The sequence below is a fragment of the Petaurus breviceps genome, unplaced genomic scaffold, assembly GCF_028583685.1.
Source record: "Petaurus breviceps papuanus isolate PSGF00001 unplaced genomic scaffold, PetGlider_PUasm1.0 90763, whole genome shotgun sequence".
Taxonomy (NCBI): Eukaryota; Metazoa; Chordata; class Mammalia; order Diprotodontia; family Petauridae; genus Petaurus; species Petaurus breviceps.
The window spans coordinates 2,181,468-2,203,892 of NW_027187340.1; the positions used below are offsets into that span (position 1 = coordinate 2,181,468).

At 35.1% G+C, this 22,425-nt stretch overlaps 1 protein-coding gene across 1 annotated transcript in view; it reads right to left on the bottom strand.

Annotated features, from left to right (window-relative positions):
* Window positions 1-22,425, bottom strand: part of GPR155 (G protein-coupled receptor 155) — a 60,784-nt gene that overhangs the window by 37,620 nt on the left and 739 nt on the right. Inside the window, exons 2-6 of the mRNA XM_069068433.1 lie at window positions 22,207-22,377; window positions 15,221-15,718; window positions 5,457-5,856; window positions 2,592-2,757; window positions 1,177-1,332 (exon numbers count right to left, since the gene is read on the bottom strand). Coding sequence (XP_068924534.1) covers window positions 1,177-1,332; window positions 2,592-2,757; window positions 5,457-5,856; window positions 15,221-15,686 — 1,188 coding nt within the window. The 5' untranslated portion in view covers window positions 15,687-15,718; window positions 22,207-22,377. The remainder of the gene's footprint in view (window positions 1-1,176; window positions 1,333-2,591; window positions 2,758-5,456; window positions 5,857-15,220; window positions 15,719-22,206; window positions 22,378-22,425) is intronic.

Sequence of the window (22,425 nt, forward strand, 5' to 3'; positions counted from 1 at the left end):
GGGAGGGTTTATTTTAGAGGAATCTTACACAGTAAGGGGAGGGCTTATTTTTGGGATAGGTCTTATTATCGGGGAAACACGGTACATGCCTATCAAAACATATCCCTAAATTTAACATTTCTCCATGCTTTATTCTCTGAATGAAGAAATCTCTAGTCCATCTCTTTACACAGCCTACAATTAAACCTTCTGGCTGCTTTCTTTGTTCCCTCACTACTAAGCAAATGGCAATACTATCCATAAGACTCAGCATAGATTCTAAGAACCTCAACATGACAAAAAGAGAAATTTCAACGTTTTGTCAACTATATTTCTCTGTTGACAAAACAACAGATTCTTCTCTTCTTCTTTACCAAGTATTTAAAACAGGATTTAAAATCAAGACATGATGATTTACGAAAAATTTTTTTCTACAGATGTTTGTCACATGTTCTGAATTTCAATTTGATGAACAATCTTAAAAACTTCTAAAACTTGCAACATTCAACCATCTTACTTTAGCTAATGTCATCCAACTTAAAAGTATATTTCAAAACCCACAACAAATTAAGATGAAAAAGTTAAACTAACTTTTGAAGCTGTATTCAACTCTAAAGATTTTTTAGGGTTGAATGCAGCTTCAAAAGTTTACAATACCCAAAAAAAGAGTTGGCTTTTCTAAGCTACTACAGATTTTAAACTCTCTAGGATCACAGGTTTTAGAACTGGAAGAGACCTAAGGAGACCATCCACTCCAGGTGGGGAACCTGTGGCCTTGAGGCCACACGTGGCCTTCTAGGTCCTCAAGTGAAGTCCTTTGACTGAGTCCAAACTTCACAGAACAAATCCCCTTAACAAAAGGATTTGTTCTGTAAAACTTGGACTCAGTCATAAGGCTACACCCAGGGACCTATAAGGCCATATGTGGCAGGTTCCCCACCCCTGATCTAGTCCAACCCCATCTTTTTACATTGAAGAAAAGTGAAACCTAAAGGATGACATGATATGTGCAAGATCAGACAAATAGTGAAGTTGATATTCAAAACCAGGCCTTTGAGTGTAAATCTGTTGCCTTGACAGGAAAACAAACAAACAAACAAAGCCAACTTTATTTTCAAACTCCTGATTCTTTTCTATAATAAAGTTGCCTCTGACATTATTTTCTGGTTGTCATTTCATTTTTACTTTGTTACTTACCAAAGAGACCAAGCTGACAATACTTATATCAAAACTAACATTCTGGATGGCATATGCCATAGGCTTTGGATCCATGGAGGGAATGGTTAGTAACCATGCAGAAACATACATGATTGGAGCCGACACAAAAGTACTTATCACCATCCCTGAGGTTACCTGCAAATTAGAGATGCAGAGGGGGAAAGATTCACAATTCTGCTTAAAAAAAAATCAAAGCAAACTTTGTTTTCAGAGAATACCAAAGGTAATTTAAAACAAATGTCAAATTTTAAAAAATGCAGAATGCAGATACTAATTCAATAATCTTTTCTTCAGTTTTCTTGAAAAGATACCAGATAAATTTGTTTTTGACAGTTCATTTCTGTAATCTTTATTACTCAATTTTATATTTATACTAAACATACAATATAAAATCTCACTGTTAATTGCTACTATATCCTATGTTTTTTTATATAAACCAAATATTTAAAGAAGTAGTTTTCAGAACTTACATGGTAAATGAAATATACACTTTAGACATCTTGATTTTAAAAGGAAAATTACCTTTGATTAAGAATGTTTAAAGAAAAAAAGGCCATTTCCAACACTTAATTGTCAAGAACATTATCTGGTATATTTCCTTAAAGAGTCATATTCATTCATAGTAATTCAAAACTTTTCTGACTAATGTTTTCAAAGGTTTTATTTTTTTATATATACATTATACAAGTTTATACATATTACTCTAGATCACTGATAATTTAAAATTAGAATAGCATGAGTGTTAGGCATATTTGTTGTATTATACTGAATTTAGGAGTTTTATATATCCAGTAAGCTGAATCATATTGGTCATAATATATACATTTATACAGTAGTTTGTGATTATAAAACACTTTCACATACATTATTTATGTTTATGGAACTTATACCTCAAACACTGAAAATTTTCTTTTCTATATTTAAGTTTAATTACCAAAAATTCAAAATTAAGAGGGTAGAAACAAAATTAAATATGGCTCAAGACAGAATCTGAATAAAGATGAATTATTTAACAATGTTTTTTTCATACATAGGAAAAAACCTGTTTCTATATATATAAAATGCACATATATACATATATATTTCACATATATAACTAAATTTTTGCCACATCAGTATATACATGTTAAACCTGAGGTATCAAACTCAAAACCCACTCCTGAGTGCTGCACCAACCAAATTAAAATGTAACTGGAAAATGTTTAACAAAACAAATAAAAATACATTATAGATGGTGTTAATTTGTGGTTTTCTAAGTCAATATATGGCCCACAGGGTCATTTCTATTGAAGTGTGACACTGTGTTACAGTCATGAAAATAATGTTGATTTCTACATTGTAAAAGCTATTCCACTATTATAAAATGAAGTATTTCTGAAGCAATATAAACATACAATCTCTACTTCCATGTTGAACTGCGTTGCAAAGATAGCCACTCCTGGTGCTACTGGAAAGACTCCATATAGAAATGCATAATTGGATAAGCTAGTATGGTTCACTATACCACCGGTCTTATCCAAGAGCTCCACCATCTCTCTACACAAAAGTGGCATCACCAGGCTGAAAAGAAAATAAGTCATTCATATTAGAATAAAAAGTGCCAGTTCCTGGTTTACCCTTGTTTTCTCTATTTTCTTATGAGTAGCAATTTCTATGAATCTAGTCACTGTTTATTAACCTCTCTTGCAAACAAATGTACCTTTATGCATCGAGAAATGCATGTATTTTATGGATGGATCTTAGGTATATTCTGTTGAAAGCACAAAGCATGTATCCTAAGGTCACTTTTTAAAAAGATTCTGACTTTATTTTTGTGACTTAACTCATCAATTGTATCAGATAAATGCATTACATTTTATGTTGATGTATTTACTTGACTTAATGTATTTAATTAACTTGGTAAAGAATTACGGGCAAAAGATTTGATAGTATCCCAGTAACAACTTTTTATTTCCTGATTTCCTTATTCTACTGGTCTACTTGAATGTGTATGAAATGTTTACAGTATGAAAGTTGACAAAAAATTTTCAGGGAAAATTATTAAAATCCTTTTTTGGAAAATCAAACCCTTCAATAAAATTTGATATGTTGTTAGAAAATAGATTATTAAGACATTATTAGTTGTAGAGAAAGCCTGATAATAACTTAGCCAAGAAGTTTAAAAAATCCTTACAATTAACTCTATATTAAAAAAACAACAACCATAAAAGGGCAGTTAGATGGCACAGTGGATAGAACACTGACCTTGGAGTTGGGAGGACCTCAGTTCAAATGTGACCTCACATTTGACACTTATTAGCTGTGTGACCCTAGGCAAGTCACTTAACCCTAATTGCCTTACCAAAAACAAAAAAAAAAACCCACACTTTTTTCTGTTTGAGAATTTTTAAGAACAAGATCTCTCAGATACAATTGAGAGTAGGACTAATGAAATTCAGCACAGCTAAGAATCAATTAATATACAAACATTTCTAGATCCCACTGATTTCCAGATAAGAAAATAGCAAATCAAAGTGATCCTTCCATCAAAGTTTAAATAAAGATTCAATAAAGATTGATATAAAAAGCTGGCACTACAACACTAATACATATGGTACTTGTTGACATGGTCTGGACAAATTCACAGGATGTAACAGCTAGCAGGAAGTACCGAGTTCATCTCGTCTGACCATTCACTTGTACTGGGTGTGAAAGAAAACTAGAAGAGATTAAATGACCTTCCCTAAAGTTACAGAGCCAGTAAGTAACCACATCAAGACCATAACCCATGGCTCCTGAATTCCAGTCCAACAGACATGCCACTAAACAATGACACTTCTCCACATTTTAAGCAGTTTTTAAAAATCTTTTGCTTGTTAGCCGAAATGCATTTATCCTTTTCCAGAAAAAAAAAAAACCCAAACTACTCCATTAGAAAGTTCAAGAGATTACATAACACTCCTGCATTTTAATAATCTAAGAAAAATATGATGAGCCAAATTAAGGAGCAAAAGAAAAGAAGGTCTGAGTCATAAACTGAAGGGAAGAGCAGTCACAGTTTATATGTGAAGAGTGGCTACTACTGTCAGGACAGGAATTATTAGACAACAGCAATGCTAAAATATATTTCCCTTAATGGGAGTACGTGAATCACCTAACTTTCTAAATTTTTACTATTACAGACATTAAGATACTACATGGAATATGGTATAAGTCAAATTAAACTGCAGCTATATTCATCTAATGAGTTTAAAATATCCAAATGAAAGTATTATGTGTTATCCATGTTTCCCAAGCTACTCTGTATAATCTTTCAGCAAATCACCTGGAGTGAATTACAAATCCATAGCTTTTAAAAATTTACTAAGGAGCTACATATTTTCTTTCTGAAGGGGGAAGGCAAGGAGATTGGGGTTAAGTGACTTTCCCAAGGTCACGCAGCTAGCAAGTGTGTCAAGTGTCTGAGGCCACATTTGAACCCAGGTCTTCCTGACTCCAGGGCTGGTGCTCTATTCACTGTGCCACCTAGCTGGCCCCACATTTTTCCCTTAGATATGCTGGGATCAAGTGAGTGTTCATTAGCCTCCAACATAATTTTTTTCTTTTCTAAATCCTCAAAACAAATTCCATTTAAATTAAATCCTTCTAGTTAGAGAAGCATTGTGGCATGGTGGATAGGGGGCCTATCTTGGAATAAGGAAGACCTGACTGTCATAAATTATATATATATATATATATATATATATATATATATATATATATATATATATGACTGTGAGCAAGTCACTTAGAGGAGTTTCTGATCAATACTGGTATTGGGAGTTTCTACAACAGGAGTTCCCCCATGCCAGTGAAATTACTGATCTAAACCTCCCTCAAAAGCAGAAAGTTTCCTGCATTTCAAAGTTTCAAAACATTTGAAAACACGAAATTCACACAGGACACCTGGGGGAAAAAAAGCAAACTATACAGTGCAAAAGAAAAGGGAAATGAGAAGCCTCCAAGAAGTGAAACCCAGATTATTTTTATCCTTATTCAGTGAAATGCAAAACAGCAAGGTATGCAAATAGAATGAGGAAGTACCTTTCCAGAAAAACATTTTCCTTTCATTTTAAGAATCTCATAAAGTAGGGACACTAACTCCTAATATATTCCTAATAAGAAACCAGCAGCATGAGAACCTGCTCCAGAACCATGGGTAAGGCTGTCCTCACAGTGCCCTTCTAAAGTGCTGGAGTTTCCACAAGATACAGACCCCACATTAAACAAAAGAAACTTACAGTTTAGCTGTGACGAGCAGAATTATTGCAACAAATGCAGATTTCTTTAGTTTCTTTATTTGTCCCACCATTGTAAGACCAAGATAAAATAGGGCTGAGCCAGAAAAAGAGCTCCCAAGCCCATCCAGAAACTTTTCCAAGTAAACTGGCACCTTCTGGCCAAGAATAAGATTGAAGGCAATTCCAATGAAGACCATAAACACGATTGGGTTCTGCAGCACACGCAGAAGTCCAAGTCCAATTATTTTCACTTTGTTTTGAGACGTATCACGATTCTCTTTGCATTTTTGGATTTCACAGAAGATAAACCCTATAGGGTTTAACATCATAAGAGATATTGGAGCCACCAAATAAATGTACTCAAGGTATTCTGGATAAGTAGTTTGATATAAAGCTTCAACTGGAAAACAAGAGTTAAAATTGATTTATAAAATGATGACATTATTTAAATGCAGTTTACATAATATGCTTACATGTGCAAAGTAAATCTAAATACAAATTGATCACATTGGCCTATTTTACTCAAAATACTTTTGGGGTGTCTGGGAATGAAGGTTAAAAAGTAAGTTATTCAAGTTATGCAAGCATTTACAATATTAAACATTGCATACAACTTTATTGTGCTGAGTAATTCTCTTTTTTTTTTTTTTTGGCCTTTTGGAGGGCAATTGGGGTTAAGTAACTTGCTGAAGGTTACACGGCTAGGTTTTTTTGTGTGTGTTAGGCTGGAACCGAACTCAGGTCCTCCCGACTCGGGGCTGGCAGTTTACTCACTGCGCCACCCAGCTGCCCCAAAGTAATTCTTTTTTAATAGTTAAAGGAAAACCCTATTAATTTTAATTAACAGGTAGAATACTGGCAGGGGAAAGAATGGGTTTTAGTTTTCTGCAGCACAGCTTAAGACACAGAAATGATAGGCTCTTGGTTTGGAATGTAATGCATCACCTGAGGCTAGAGATTAATGTTTGGACAGAAATTTCAAAATTTAAGATACCCTAAAACTGAAAGTAGATGGAAAAAAATGTTTAAACAAAAAAAAAATGTTAGGCATCTAATATATACAGTAATGTGCATATAGAAACAAAAACCAAAAGCATTTGCACTCAAGGAACTCACATTCTATCGGGGGATTACAAAACCTACAAAAATAAATACAAATATTCAAAGTAGTTTTGGGATTGGGTGGGAAAGCACTAACAACTGGAGGGGATCAGAAAATGCCTCTTACATGAATGAGGTGGCACATGAACTCTGAAGGGAGACGTGGATTCCAAGAGAAGTTGAGGAGGACAAGTATTTCAGGCACAGGAGATCATAGGGTAAAGGCCTGGGGGGAGAGATTGTTGTGTAGTGGAAATGAAAGTGGTAAAGACAAAAAAAGAAATAGAGTCAAGAAAACTAAAGCCCAGAACAATGTGAGACTTGCAAAAACAAGACAAAAAGTATGGCTTCAAACTATTAGCATGAGAAAGGGAAAGACCTGTTCTCTGGAATAGACAGAATAGGCGAACCGATACCTGAGATAAAATGGATTACTTATTGTTTCATTTGGGTTTCTTCTTCTCGGTCAAAGAGAATGATCTTTAGATTACAAAGGATGGAACACAATCACTCAACAAGCATTTACTGAGTGCTTACCATGTTCCAGGGAGCTATACTAGGGAGCCCCTTATCTCAAGCAGCTTATATTCTATCAGGAAAATAACAGCTACATATATCATATACATCACTACACAACATGAATACTGGACAATTTGGGAGAAGTGCATTAGCAGATGGGAGGGTTCAGAAAATGTTTCATGTAGGAGTTTGAGCTGGGTCTTAAAGTAAACCAAGGATTCCAAAAGAGGTGGAGGTGAGGAGGTAGGCCAAGATAGCTGGACCATAAAGAAAACAGAAAAGAGTAACATGTAAGAAGAATTGAAAAATAGGAAGGAGATCGTGAAGAGCTTTAAATGCCCAACAAAGTAGCTTATATTTGATCGTTTTACCTACTAGGAGTCACTAGAACTTAATGACTATTGAGTAGAAGAATAATGTGGTCAGAACTGAGCTGGAGGAAAGGCTGTGGGGAGGACAAACTTGAGGTAAAGAAACCCAATAGGAGACTATATAACAGCCCAGGTAAGAGGTGATGAGGGTCTTTTTTTTTTTTTTGATGAGGTGGTTTTATGTGAGGGGAGAAGAGGGACTGTATGCAAGTCCCTATGTAAGTATGTTGTAGAGACAGGATAAGAGCTGTTAAGTTCTTCAAATATTTGAAAGGCTGTCAAACAAAAAGGATTAAAGTCATTTTTCGTGGCTCCTAATAGCAGAACTAAGACCAACAGGTAGAATATACATGGAAATAAGATTCAATTTTGTGTAAGAATTTCCCAAGAATTAGAGTTGCTTGAAAATGAAACAAGACACTTTATCATATCCCTGTCACTAGAAATATTCAAGTAGATGTTGGATGAACCATTGAGTTTCAGGCACACAGCTGGGGATACAATAAATAAGCTTTAGATTCTATGACTAATCCCAATTAGCAAAGAGTTAGCATTAGATGTAATTTTAAGAAAAGATATTTGCAAAGGATTCAAACTGTACATTAGGAACATAAAATAAGCTACACTAAACTGAGCAGCAATGAGCCTTTCATGCATGATCAGAATACTCTTTGATAAGTATGTATATGAATAATTATTTCAAAAATGCTTATGGGATCTTGAGAAGTTTAAGCAAAGTATTTTTTTTTTTATTAAGTGACTTGCTCAAGGTCACATGGCTAGTTTTTGTGTTAAGTGTCTGAGGCTGAATTTGAACTCAGGTCCTCCTGACTCCAGAGCCAGTGCTCTATTCACTGCACCACCTAGCGCTGCCCCAGGTTTGCTTCTTATAAATTTCAGGTCAGAGCCCAAGTAAAACTAAAAATAACTAAGAATCTGTTGCTCCTCAGTTCTAGTTTCTTTCCCTATGTCCAAGCACCTACTGTCCTCTGGTGGCCTCCCCTTCTCGTCACGAAGGTCACCAAAAATTTAATGTGAATTAATTTAATGTGTTTATCTTTCCCAGAAATGACTGTATTTTAACAGGGGAAAACACCAAAATAAACTTTCTTATAGAACTACATTTATAATGAATGACAATTGGATGACGGATGTATTTGCAGGCAATATGTCTTATGGTAAGCTATAGTCCTCACTTAAATCCAGCCTGTCTTAACTGTCATACATTCTAGCAACATAAGATCATCAGATTTTACTGTATTTCTCAAAGGATTTAGTAAAATAAGATATCCCCTATTTATTTAAAAGAATAAATTAAAGAACAAGAGGATGGAAAGATATGCCCAAAATTGCTTCTACAGTTGGAAGCAGAAGCAGCATTTACATATTATCAATTGTGGAAGTCTCAGGCTATACTTAATGATGCAATGGTTGCCCCTCTGCACAAGCCTCCAAGACTACCCTGGCAGATAAAGGTTTCAATGAGCTCTGAAAATAACCCTTACTCCACCCACCAAAACCTAGGCTTCTCAACCAGTTGTGTATTTTGTGCAACAGGCACACTGCTTTCATATGCTAACTGTAAAGAACTCGACTGTTTTGTGAGTAGGTGCTATGTAAATTAGATGAATGTGTATGGGAATATAGGTTTATAGTTTATTTGATGTATAGGTTAAAAGTCACAGGGATCAAGATAAATATTTAAAGAATATGAAAGATTAAGTTTCTAAATTTACATTAGGATACCATGAACTGAGACAGGTAAATAAATATTTATCTACCTAATCAGTAGCCCACTTAGGTATTATTAGATACTGCACATTCCAAAACTTATATAACCAAGTTACATAACTTTTACAATTTCACCTTGTTCCAAGTTAAGATTATGTTTGAAGACTATACCCCTGATTCTCCATTTTTCATATAGGTACTTATTTAGCAAGGTCTACACTACACATGGAGGAAAAACCACTTAAGTGAATCTAACTCTATGTCTTATTTATACTTCCTTCAGACACACTAAACTGGATGTATAATTTCTTCAATAAGAGGCAGAATGCTTTATTGTGTATAGAGCAATGGACTTAAATATCAGAAAAGGCCTGTGTCCTACCCACAATTCTAACAGTTGTATATTACCTTGGGCAAATAAATCACTTAACTTCTCTAAGTTTATTTGCTTGGCAAAAAAAGGGTAATAATAATACTTTTACTACCTATTTAATTGGGATAATATGAAAAACAAATGAGATCACGTAAAGCATTGTGTAGCCATAAATTACTATATAAATGACCACCCTATTTTTTATAAAGAGTTTCATCTTTTAGGTAACAATTGCAAAGACAACATTTTAGATAGCTAATTGCTTTAGAAATTAAAGTCTAGTAAGAATTCTTTTTAAAGCATTACTATTCTCTTGAAGCACACTAGCATTAAGTATATATCATCCCTGTCCCCATCCAATTTCTAAAATTGAAAGAGGCAATGACTGTGATGCTCTGAATTTGAAAAAAAAAAAAACCAACCAACCAAATTCAATGCTTTTCAAATGTGGACAAAACATGAAGGTACATTATTTTCTATAACTCCCCCAATGTAACAACTCTACATTCTACTGAAAACATCTTAAAATTCCAACTTGAAATGCCAAAATACATGAAGCCTAATACCTCCTAACAATGGAGGAAGAAATTTGCTTAATAGTTGAGATCAAAATTTAGGCAACATACCACTTTCCATAAACTATATTTTTGATATTTTGAAACATCTGATTTTATCAGTGCAATATCCCTTCACAATGTCCTTATCATAAGATGCCTCATCATGGTGTGGTTCCTTTTTTTTTTTTTGCTTTTTGGAGGTGGGAAGGTAGGGCAATTGGGGTTAAGTGACTTGCCCAAGGTCACATGGCTAGTTTTGTGTTAAGTGTCTGACGTCAGATTTGAACTCTGGTCCTCCTGACTCCAGGGCCGGTGCTCTACTCACTGAAACACTTAGGCGCCCCTATGGTGTGGTTTTTTGATGGTTATGCCAGTAGAGCACAAGTTCTAAAAACAACTACCACATAAAAAAGGCTTCAAAGATGGTCCTAGCAAACAGACATATGTTTTTTATGGATCAGCACGTCTAAAGACGGAGGGGCTCATTACCAAAAGGTTGACCACTTGGTAATGAATTCTTTGGCCATGACAACCCATAAAAGAAAGAAAAATATAATATGACTCTCGGGCCTCTGCAGTTTTATTCCATTTCTGCAGTGAAGGTAGCAGTGGTGGAAAAGAGGATGCTAACAATGGGTTTTCAGACTACCTATAAACAAACACGAATTCAGCGGCTGGTATTCTAAATGTGAGGCTGTTGCCCAATAACCAAGTGGCAGTTGGAACTTAGAACATTCTCAGCAGAACCAATAAGGAATACTTGAAAATATACATCTTTAGTTTTTTTGAAAGTGTTATCTTACATGTCATAACTAACAAACTATATGTTCATTAATGGAAACAAACTAAATTGTATTAATCTTGATAAAATGAAACCATAACATGAAAGGAAGTATGGTGCATAGGTTCTCCTTAGAGAGGCAAATAAAGTAGTTAGCATAGCTGGCTTTTATTGTGCATTCAAAGGCAATAAGATAGATCATTTCATGGAACATCTGTTCAAGTTATACTGCAGTGCTGAAGATAAATATCTGCAGAAAGACTCCCATGAAAATGATTATAGCTTATATACTAACACCAGTTAAAAAAGATGAGGAAGAAATTCTACAAAGAGTGCATCAAGACCTTTCAAATTAAATCAGATTATGAGACAATTGCTATTTAGTTAATTTAATGCAAAGTTAGATTTGGGGGAAGATGGTGTAAAATATGACAGAGTAGGGAATGGGATGCCAAAGGCATGTATATTATACAAACTTGCAATTACAAATCAAGAGCCACCATATATAGTAAGCAGCAAACAGAAAAATAATGAAATTGATCATAATTTAACAGTTAAGAAATAACTTGTTACTGAAGTGGGAGTCACTGCAGAATCAAAAATCAAAATTAATATAAAACTTGAAATAAAAATGAGAAAAGTTCATGGCATGCAATTAAAATAACTCCAATTCAACTTATTTAAATGTTATGTTTAACTATTATTTAAATGTTACTGATTCTGGAAAACGAGAAATGAATACATAAAATATATAGAACTTTAACCAACATAAATCAGTTGATCTGAGACTAAAAGAGCTTAAAAACTATCTCAGTCACAAACACTTGATATCCTTGTCACGTGGAAAGATACAGCAGCCAAGGGAAACACAAGCTGACAACATAAATTTATTTGTAGCACCTTACAAGAATACTGGTTTAACAACTCTGAGGTACCACATCTCACCAGTCAGATTGGCTAAGATGACAAAACAGGAAAATGACAAATGCTGGAGAGGATGTGGGCAAATTGGAACACTAATGCATTGCTGGTGGAGTTGTGAACTAATCCAGCCTTTCTGGAGAGAAATCTGGAATTATGCCCAAAGGGCTATACTTTCATACCCTTTGATACAGCAATACCACTCCTAGGGTTATATCCAAAGAGATCATAGAAATGAGAGAAAGACCCATATGTACAAAAATGTTTATAGCAGCTCTTTTTGTGGTAGCAAAGAATTGGAAATTAAGGGGGTGCCCATCAATTGAGGAATGGCTGAACAAGTTGTGGTATATGCATGTTATGGAATACTATTGTGCCATAAGAAATGAGGAGCAGACGGTCTTCATAGTTACCTGGAGAGGCTTAAAAGAACTGATGCTGAGTGAGAAGAGTAGAACCAGGAGTTTTTTTGTACACAATTTTTTAATTGTACACAATTACAGACACAATGTATGTGTGATGACCAACTTTGATAGACTGGACTCTTCTCAGCAATGCAGTGATATAAGTCAATCCCAAAAGACTCATGATGGAGAGAAATATGTGCATCCAGAGAAAGAACTAAGTTTATATCCAGGTGGAAGCAAAATACCTGATCTTTTTCCTTCTCTTATTTGGTTTTATGTCCTCTTTACCATTTTTCATTCCAGCTGGTACAATCCGTCCTTATAACCTGAGTAATGTATAATGTGAAAGTATTTACAGATCCTATACTTGACTATAAGCTGCCATGGGGTGGGGGGGGGAAGGAGGGGAACAAAATGTGAAACTCAAGGAATTGTGGAATTGAATCCTGTAAACTAAAAGGAAACAAATTAATAAAAAAAAGAATACTGGTTTAAGATTATGAGCAATATTGCTGCATAAGAGTAAGAAACAGTGGAAGTAAAAACAAGTTTTTCAAAAAGTTTGGCAAGCAACCCAACAAAAGCAAGGTCATCTCAGAGGTAACCTAAAAATAGGAAAACTGAAGAAACCTGGAAAAGACCTTTAATAATTTTTATAAGAAACTATTTTTCACTATCAAGGATAACTAAGCTACCACATTTGGATGCTAACATTATAGCTACCAAATGAAGCAGAAATGACACTGAAGAAAACAGATGGGAAAAACAGCAGGATTAGGGCAAGTATACAAAGAGGAGGTCCATGCTAGAGATGACACAATTTTGAGGGCATGGAGTGATGAGAGTTTATATATGCCTTGAGGCATATTAAAAACAAAGAGGATACTAAAAGAGTGGGGAAAAAATGTTTATGTCTTGGTATCAACCATAAAAAGCAACTAAGAAAATACCAACTGCTACTGACTCATGTGCCTACTTTCCTATGTATGACAATTTTTTAATGTAAAAAATCTTCACTTGCAGTAAGAGCATCTTTGATGAGGGTTTCAGAAGAGAATAGTTAGACAAACAGTCTTCAACAGCAGACATCTCTTCCATCACACAACTGATTGAAAGGTGCAAAACACACTATTTTCACTATTTGTTGATTATAGAAAAGCATTTGCTTCAAAAAGGCATGATGCCACCTTACAGACTCTTCTCCAATACAATATCTCCCATATATCAAAACAATTTAAGAATCTGAAAGAAGTTCTAGGTTCAAGTTCTGCTGCTAGTCAATAAACAGCCATGTACAAATGACTTACAACCTTTCTGAGCCAGTCATCTGTAAGACAGAGATTATATCTGCAGTACCTAATTCACAGGTTGTTGTAAGCTTAAAATTAAATAATCTAGGCAAAGTGCTTTGCAAACTTTAAAATATGAAAAAAGTGTCATGTCTTTTATGATGATTTTTGTAATATTTTATAACAACATCTATTAACATTTTGGTTAAGTTTTGTTAAATTCCAATTAGTTTTCTTTAAATATTTAATACCACAGAACTGAGTCACTAATAATTTGAGATCCCTACAAATATCTTGATCAGTTTACATCACTGTTGCTCTTGTAGGGACAAATATCAAGTCTTGTTTAATTTCCAAAGCTTTCACTTAAAAAAGCATTATTATGAAAAGTATTTTAAAATCAAATTACTTCAAAAAAGTGTGTGTATTTTCGTCTTGACTCTGTATTTTAGTTCTGGGGTGGCTAGGTGATGCAGTGAATAGAGCACTGGCCCCTGGAGTCAGGAGGACTTGAGTTCCAATCCAGCCTCAGACACTTAACACAAAACTAGCCCTGTGATCTTTGGCAAGTCACTTAACTCCAATTGCCCTATGTTCCCCCGCCTCCAAAAAGCAAAAAGAAAAATCTAAAAAAAAAAAAATCTATATTTTAGTTCCTCACCATTCAGTACTAACAAAGGGGGGAGGAAAAGAAGAAAGTTGAACATTCTAGTCTATCAGATTCCTTTTAGCACATGTGGTAAAATCTGGTGGTAAAAAGTTAAAAACATCAGAAAAATGGGATTTGGGGATTGTTTCATTTATCCATGCACCCCATTACCATGGATCGAAAACTTTAATTTGAAAATGCAATATGCATTAAGCAAAAATCTGGTCTTGAGTTCCACTTTTTGCCAGAAATATGATATATCTACATTCAAAACATTATGACCTCCTTTGATAGTTACCAAACATTCAATTAGAAACAAAAAACAGCAATGAAAATTTGGCTTTCCTAAACATGGCAGAAGCACTAACTTTTTGAAACTAAACCTATTCTAAAATGGGGTGAATGGAGAAGGAAAAAAATTAGATTTGGAAGTAATCAACATTATTCTAAAGGTCAGTTATGCTCTTTTTTTTTTTAAGCAATCAGGGTTAAGTAACTTGCTCAAGTTTACACGGCCAGTTATGTGGTGTGTGTGCTGAGTATCTGAGCCCAGATTTGATCCCCAGGTCAACCTGACACTGGAGTTGGTGCTCTTACTCTCTGTGCCACCTGGCCGCCCTCAGTTATGCTCTTTTTAAGAAAAAAATCAGATTAATATGGAAAAATATGTTTTGCATGACTGCACATGTATAACCTACACCAAATTGCTTGCTTTCTGAATGAGGGAGGGGAAAGGAAGGAGGAAGAGAATCTGGAACTCAACATCTTTAAAAATTAATGTTAAAAATTTATTTATGTGTAAATGGGGAAAAAATTAAATATTAAATAAATTTTTTAAAACAGCCGGACATTTAGAGGATACTTTTGAGATCTGGAAAAAAAATATGGTTTAACTCATTTTAACATCAAAGTTTAAGACAAAACATTATTACAAAAAAGATCCTAAATATCCCAGAGAAACTCATCACACTTTAAAAAATCTCTTTGGTATTAAAGGCTTCAATTTTCTTTCTAACACATCTGGATAAAACAATCTGAATAATAAAAATATGAAAAAAAACTTACCTATAGGATATCCCAATGCAAAGTCATTGCTTTGTGTAGCAAATATAGGGAACAATCCAGCTTTGCTAAATCGACTGTCAGGACGGGCAACTAATAATGTTAACACACACACAATAAAAAATACAGCAGCTTTGGCAATTAAGATACTATAAAGGAAGGACCAATTTACATTAGAAAAATTAAGTATAACCATATTTTTGAATAATAAGGCTGGAAGTGCAAAATGGGAAACAAAATTTCCTAGTCCTTTGGCCTGTGTTGACGTTATAATGTGGGCCCTTCCTGCTATGTATCCACAAAGGATTATACCAAAGCATTCTAACAAGGCTGGGAAAAGACTAGTTATTGACATTGATGGAGGACTACTGGTGGAATTGAATTGATAGGCTACTGTTGCAGGCAAAGAACTGGTCATGTTGTCTGATGAAGTGAGATTACTTGAAGTCAGGTCAGCAAAGAAATTCATTTTTCTCTCCCCAGATTACTCCAACTAAAAATCTGGAAAAAAGCAAACAAGATTCAGTGTGATTTGATAAATCTCAGTATTTCTGTTCAAACAATGCATTCTTTAATCCCTTCCCCTGTTCCTCTGGTCCAATAATAATGTTAACAGGACAGGTAAATAAACACACTCCCTTTTAAGGGTTATTAAAGAGAAATATAATGAAAAAAATGGTTCCTAATAACTTTGTCTTTCAAAGATAAGTTTATTTAGAACAAAGTCCTATTTGCAATTATTATGTTCTATATCAGACAAGTTGGATAAAAAACAACTAGAATAAAATAAGGTATATACCAAATAGTGCCAATTAAGTAGGTGCTTTCTCTACAAAGGAACTTTCTTGCTGCTCCCTTTGGCACCTTGAAGTAACCATAAATTAGCTGAGAACAGTTTGAGAATTATAGTGACGATAGGAGAGGGTGTTAACATGATCATACATCTGTAATTGGAAGGGATCAAAAGTCATCTCGTCCAACCCCATAATTTTACAGATCAGGAAACTGAGATATATATCCCAACAGTCATATACATTCCCAATAGCAGCTTCCAATATCACTAGTACTATTGTGTAGCTCCACTTTGGAATCCTAAGTCCCACTCTAGCATATGACCACCCTAGAGGTGTAGAAGAAGAGGTCTCAGGCAATGGATATTGTCTGGAAACAGACTGATTTTTAGGACTGCCCTAATAGGTTTCCAACCTAATCCCCAATTAAGCCCAAAATAAATCCTCAAGGTAACCTAAGCATTTCTCAATCTAAATGCTTAGCATACAAGTCAGTGACATGGCTGTTTTTCATCTAGTGAGAAAATTTCCAAGTAGAAAAAGGGGCTCAGAAAAGGAGTTGAGAACAAAGAGATATAGGTATAGTCTAATGCTAAGCTTCACTATTTTTTCTAAGGTGAGCTTCTACTTCCCACCTTTCTATTTTTCTCTGAAAGTCTCAGACTTAAGCCCAAAGCAAATAGGTTTAAGAGGAGAAAAAATTGATAAAAACAAAACAGTGAAGTACCTGTGGGGAAAAGGAAAGAAATAGGAATGAAGCAGATCCTAGCCATCTCTATCACTATCTTATGAGAAAGAAAAAGAGCAAATTAATTTTTCAAGTTTCACAACAAACCCTTACCATGAGCTAAATCATCTTTTCCCTTCTACCCTACTGCCTTATCCCATGACTTATCTTGTATCTCATTAACTACCATGTACGGTTTTAATGGAGAAAATACAGAAAGATGGGTTTGCTATGTAAAAACATAAGCTAAATAGAAAATATGAGACTTTCATGCATTTGACTCTTGGAGCTCAGCAAAACACCTGTTTGTAAGCCCAAAGAAATTTCAGTATTCCAAAGAGCGATAACTTCACCAGTGTGGACACTCTCTCTCTCGTCACTGATATAAACAATACCAGAAGAACTCAGACTAAGTACCTAGCATAGTGCCTTGCACATAGTACCCACTTAATCAACATTTGTTCAAATGAATCAATGATAATCTCAGAGAATTGCTGGGATCAAAGGGAAAAAATGACCTTGAAGACAACCTGGTATTGTACCTATCTGAAATTAGGCTGGTGCTCAGACAGATATTTTACCACTAAGCTCTTGATCAAAGCCCATAAGGGTCTTGACAGGACTTCCTAGAACGTGTACTTTACTGGCACAATCCTCAAAACTTCAAGGTAACCACCAAACCATGGGGAGGTATCAGAAGAGGACTTTAGTTAAAGAAGAAACAGATAGCTAAAGAATTATCTACAGAGAGCTATTATTGTTGTGCATTCTTACATACTTCTTGTGGCAGTAGATAGAGGCTGGCTTAGAGCCAGAAGATACATCCTGAGTGACCCTAAGGGAGTCACTTAACCTCTCATATTCTAGGCAGCTGCATCACTGTAAAATTGCAAGACCAGTGCTAAATTGGATGGGTAGTGGGAGTTTCTTCTTGAAGTTATCCATACCAATAAAATCTCAGCTCCAGTCACTATCCCCATCCTATCCTATTCTGTGTGTTATGGTACTCAGATTGGTACAAAAGCATATTAAGCAAGACAGTTCTTGGGACTGGGGTCTCACTCACTTCTTCTACATACACACTAGCATGTCTATCATTTGCATTTGGTAAAAGAATGAAGTAGGCTATGATGAATGCTCAAAGATACTTAACATGTTTAAGCACAATAATCAGTAACAACAATGGAGAACTTCATTACATGTTTTCATTAGGACTGAAGAAAGATTCTAGCAAAGTTTATAAAGGTCTGGTAGGTCAGACCCAAATATATGTAAGGGAAGAGAGTTGTCCCTACGACATACAACCTTATGTATATCAAAGCCCTCAAATATTTTTTTAAGGAGAACTGTGATACAACTTAATTATGTATACAATCAGGAACCAGGACAATAAATTTTATTTTCACAAATGCAAAAAAAGTTGTAATGGGTTTGGTATAGCTGCACTGTGCTGCCCTTGGTTTTTGTTTATCTGCTTTTCATTTAAACAGATGAAAGTCAGAGAATTCAGTTTTAAGCTTTTATGTTTGTTCTAAGTCTCAAAAGGACCAAATCTTAAGGTCTCAGAAATAAGTTTTCATGAGAAAATGTTCTATGTAATTACTGATATCTCAGAACACAATTTATAAAATATACATTTAAGATGGAATTTTCTATGCTTTTAGCTAGCAATACAAAAAATTTTCTAAGTTATTCAAATGGAGAATAAATCTAACTAAAGTTGGTATACAGAATTTCATAGAGCTTCCAAAAGGTCATAACTGATACTAGAATATATTAAACTTGTTTCGATAATAAGAAAACATGGCAGATAAGTTATTCAATAATAGTTAAGAATGGTTACTAAATATAATCAGTACTAACAATCCTCTATGTGGGCAATTTATTTTGACAATGTAATAGTGGTAAAATGGAGAAGGAAATGGCAAACCATTCCAACATCTTTGCCAAGAAAACCCCAAATGGGATCACCAAGGGTTGGACAGGACTAGAAATGACTTAACATAACAATAGTGGTAAAAGTAGAAAATAAAAATGGGTAGCAATGATGAAGCAGTAAGAATCTTTGCCATTTTCAAAAAGAAGGCAACAGAATTAAACACTTCATTAGGTATCGGTTTCAATACATTAAAAAAATGGAATGATGGAAGTGTTATTTACTCAGCCCCAAAATGCAAAATACTTTAGAAGGATAAAGAGAAGAATGTATATTCAATAGCAATCTAACACACACACACAAATTTAAAATGTCCTAAGTATTAAAAAGCAAAAAAAAAAAAAATCAAACAATAATCTATTGACTACTGGAAGGAAAAAATAACAAATATAACTATGTTATCAACAACTTCTTTCCCCAAACAGATAAGCTTTTTCCAAATTCACAAATTTTGGGAAACTAAAACAAAACTAAACCAAAACAAAACCCCTAAATTTAATTTCAAAATTCAGGCAGTATTATCATCTATTCCATGTGTAAGAACTTACATTTATTAGAAATGCAGTATGGTACACATAACCTATAGAGCAGTCTTAATCTTGGGGGAAAGTTTCAAGAACTGACCAAAACCAACAAAAGTATATACTGTATATATTGTAGATACTGTAGATAATGAGAAAAAGATTCCCTACCTATGTGCATATAGGCATGTTATACTTCTGTCAATTATTATTATAGATAAATGAGAATTTTAATCAGTACTATAGCAGACCAAGAAACCAATTACTAAGTGGATACTTAAAAATATTACATTTTTAAAAAGCTGAACAGAAATAATTAACTGTACCTTTGAAAAGTATCCAATTCTCAAGCTATTTTCTTCATAAGAGATCAATGTTCTTTTATCAGGTGCCATTAATAGAGAATTTTTTAAGGCCATCAGAGAGTATTAATTCACTTCCAGAAGGTGAATGCTCGTTCATTTTAACAACACCTTTAATAGTTCTTTCTCCCTCCCCTTCTCTCCTTGACTTCCTCTGCCCCACTTCTGTCTCCATAACCTCACCAGCCCTTCAGTTCGATTCAAATCATACACCCTACAGAAACAGATCTTAACAAAGTCACTGATAATCTCCTTATCACTAAATCCAAAGGCTGCCTTCCTTTCTCCTGCTCCTACAGCACTGTCTAGCATTTAACACTCTGCACTATCCCTTTCTTTGACTTTCACAGCAATGAACTGTCATGCTTCTCCTTTCCTTTGATCAGTTCTACTACCAATACCTAAGGGGCAACTATAAGGCAAAGAGGATGGAGAGCTGGGCCGGGAGTTAGGAAGACCAGTGCAAATACCACCTCAAACATGTCTTAGTTATATAACCTTGGGCAAGTTACTTCTGTTTGTCTCTGTACCTTCAACTGTAAAATGGGGCACCTACCTCCATGGCTATTGTGAGGATCAAGTGAGATATTTGTAAAGCACCTATCAGAATTTGAGGCACAGAGTAGATACTTGATCAACACTATAGGACTTACAGCACAGGGTAAGTAATATAGCCCTTATTAAGTACCTACACTGTGCCAGGCACTGTGATAAGTGCTTTATAAATATTATCTCATTTGATCCTCATGACAACCCAAGATGTATGTGCTATTATCCCCATTTTACAGTTTCAGAAACTGAGGCAAATAAAAGTGAAATGATTTGCCCAGGGTCACAGAGACAGTAAGTATCTGAGGCAATATTAGAACTCAGAACTTTCTGACTCCAGGCCCAGTTCTCTATCCACTGTTCCACCTAGTTGTTTTGAACAAGAAATAAAGTTGTTACTTCCTGAAAAAAGCTACAATGATGGGGCCGCCAGGTGGCTCAGCAAGTAAGAGCACCGGCCCCAGTGTTGGGATGACCTGGGGATCAAATCTGGGCTGAGATACTTAGCACCACACCCAGAAATAACTGGCGTATAACCTTGAGCAAGTTACTTTACCCCGACTGCTTAAAAAAAAAAAAAAACGAAAATGACAAGTTTTTCTTAGCAAGCAGCACAAGCAATTGTGATGTCTGATGACATACTAGAGAACAAAAATAACAGGTATTTCTGAGGAGGGGGTGTTAAATAGTCATGTCTAATGCTACCACTGGTATAAATAATGGTTATTTTACACAATACTGGATTATCATCTAGATTTGCACAAGTATTTAAAATCACTACATCACTTTCTCTATAGGAATAAACATATGGCATATATAGGTTTACAGACAAAAACAAACCAGGGCCAATTTACATTCTAAGAAGTTACTGGTTAATAGGTAAACAGCTATCAGAAAAAAAAATCCAATAAACAACTAATCAAAGCAATTTGGGTCTCTTTTATTAGATACATGATTTCATCAGCATAGAGAATTCCCAGATAGTACCAATTCTTCAACTTTATAGTCCTGAGAGAGTTGCCTGGGGCACTGAGAATTTAAGTGACTTGTCTGGCTAGTATCCATAATCTGTCACACTTGAACACAGGTCTTTCCTACTCCCCAGGCAAGCTATCTATCCACTATATAATGCTGCCACTCAAATTAATCAGTTAAAAAATCTATCTAGACTAAGAAAAGTTAGGAGAATTAGGTGGTAAAACATATCCATTACTTATTTTAAGTTTTATTCATAGCCAGTGACACAAAGCAGAAAATTATTTCTATTCACTTGTACTACCTTGGTATTCACTTAAATAACCTAATTGAATAGCTTTAACTAATCCAAACATTAGACAAAATCAGATGTGCTAAATCAACTGCCCACAAAACTGAAGATATGTTTAGCAATAAAGATAGTTAAAATGAAAAGAAGGCATATGTCATAATGCCCTAACAACTGTTTAATTTATTTTGATGTAAAATAGGAACTACTTCCTTTAGAAGTCATCTTCTTACCTACTTAAAAGTTAATCAATGGAGAGTGAAACTATAGCCATGATTTTCAAGTTGACTTTGATGGCCTCATGGCAAGTAGTGTACAAAGTGGAAGAAAACATTATAAAAGATCTAAAATGAAATAAAAGTCTTAAGTTTTAAAGTAATAATTTTAAAAAAAGAACCAAAACAAGTTTGAAAAAAATTACATGGAGTATTCTCACCTACTGGTCAAAGTTAAAGTCTGGATTCTGGCAACCCCCCCCCCAAAAAAAAAGTCAGATGTCAAAAAAGGCTTTCCAGTCTTTAATCTCTCAGCAGAAGAGATGCAATGGGAAATGTCGCATCCTCACTAAACATTCAACAAATCATAAATTTTTTAAGAAATCCATATTTGGTTTAGCAGAAGTGAACCATTTAAGGCTTAAAAGAATAGTTGTTCATATGAAACTATGGGGTTCCAACCAGTTATTACCCCGAGAAAAAGGTCTGCAGCCTGTATGGGGGAAAAAACCCAAACACACACCACCACATCTTCACTCACCTGTAATCCATAACATTCGCCTACAGAGGCAACTACCCACCAACTCTTCCCGATCTTTTCTTAGCCAGCCCCTGGCTACTAACCTGAGGGTGAAACGTGGCCCCCGGGGTCTCCAGGTGGACAGTGTCAGGCTGGGCTGGGGCTCCTTTCCTTAATCGGGTTCAAGAAGCCGCTGCGGCCGTGGGTCTGTCGGGGGTTGGGAGCCCGTGGCGGGACGCAGGAGTCCGAGCCCAGATGCTACTCCATCCACTGGCCTGCAAGGTGGAAGGGGAGGAGAAGGGCAGGAGTGACCTGTGGGGGCT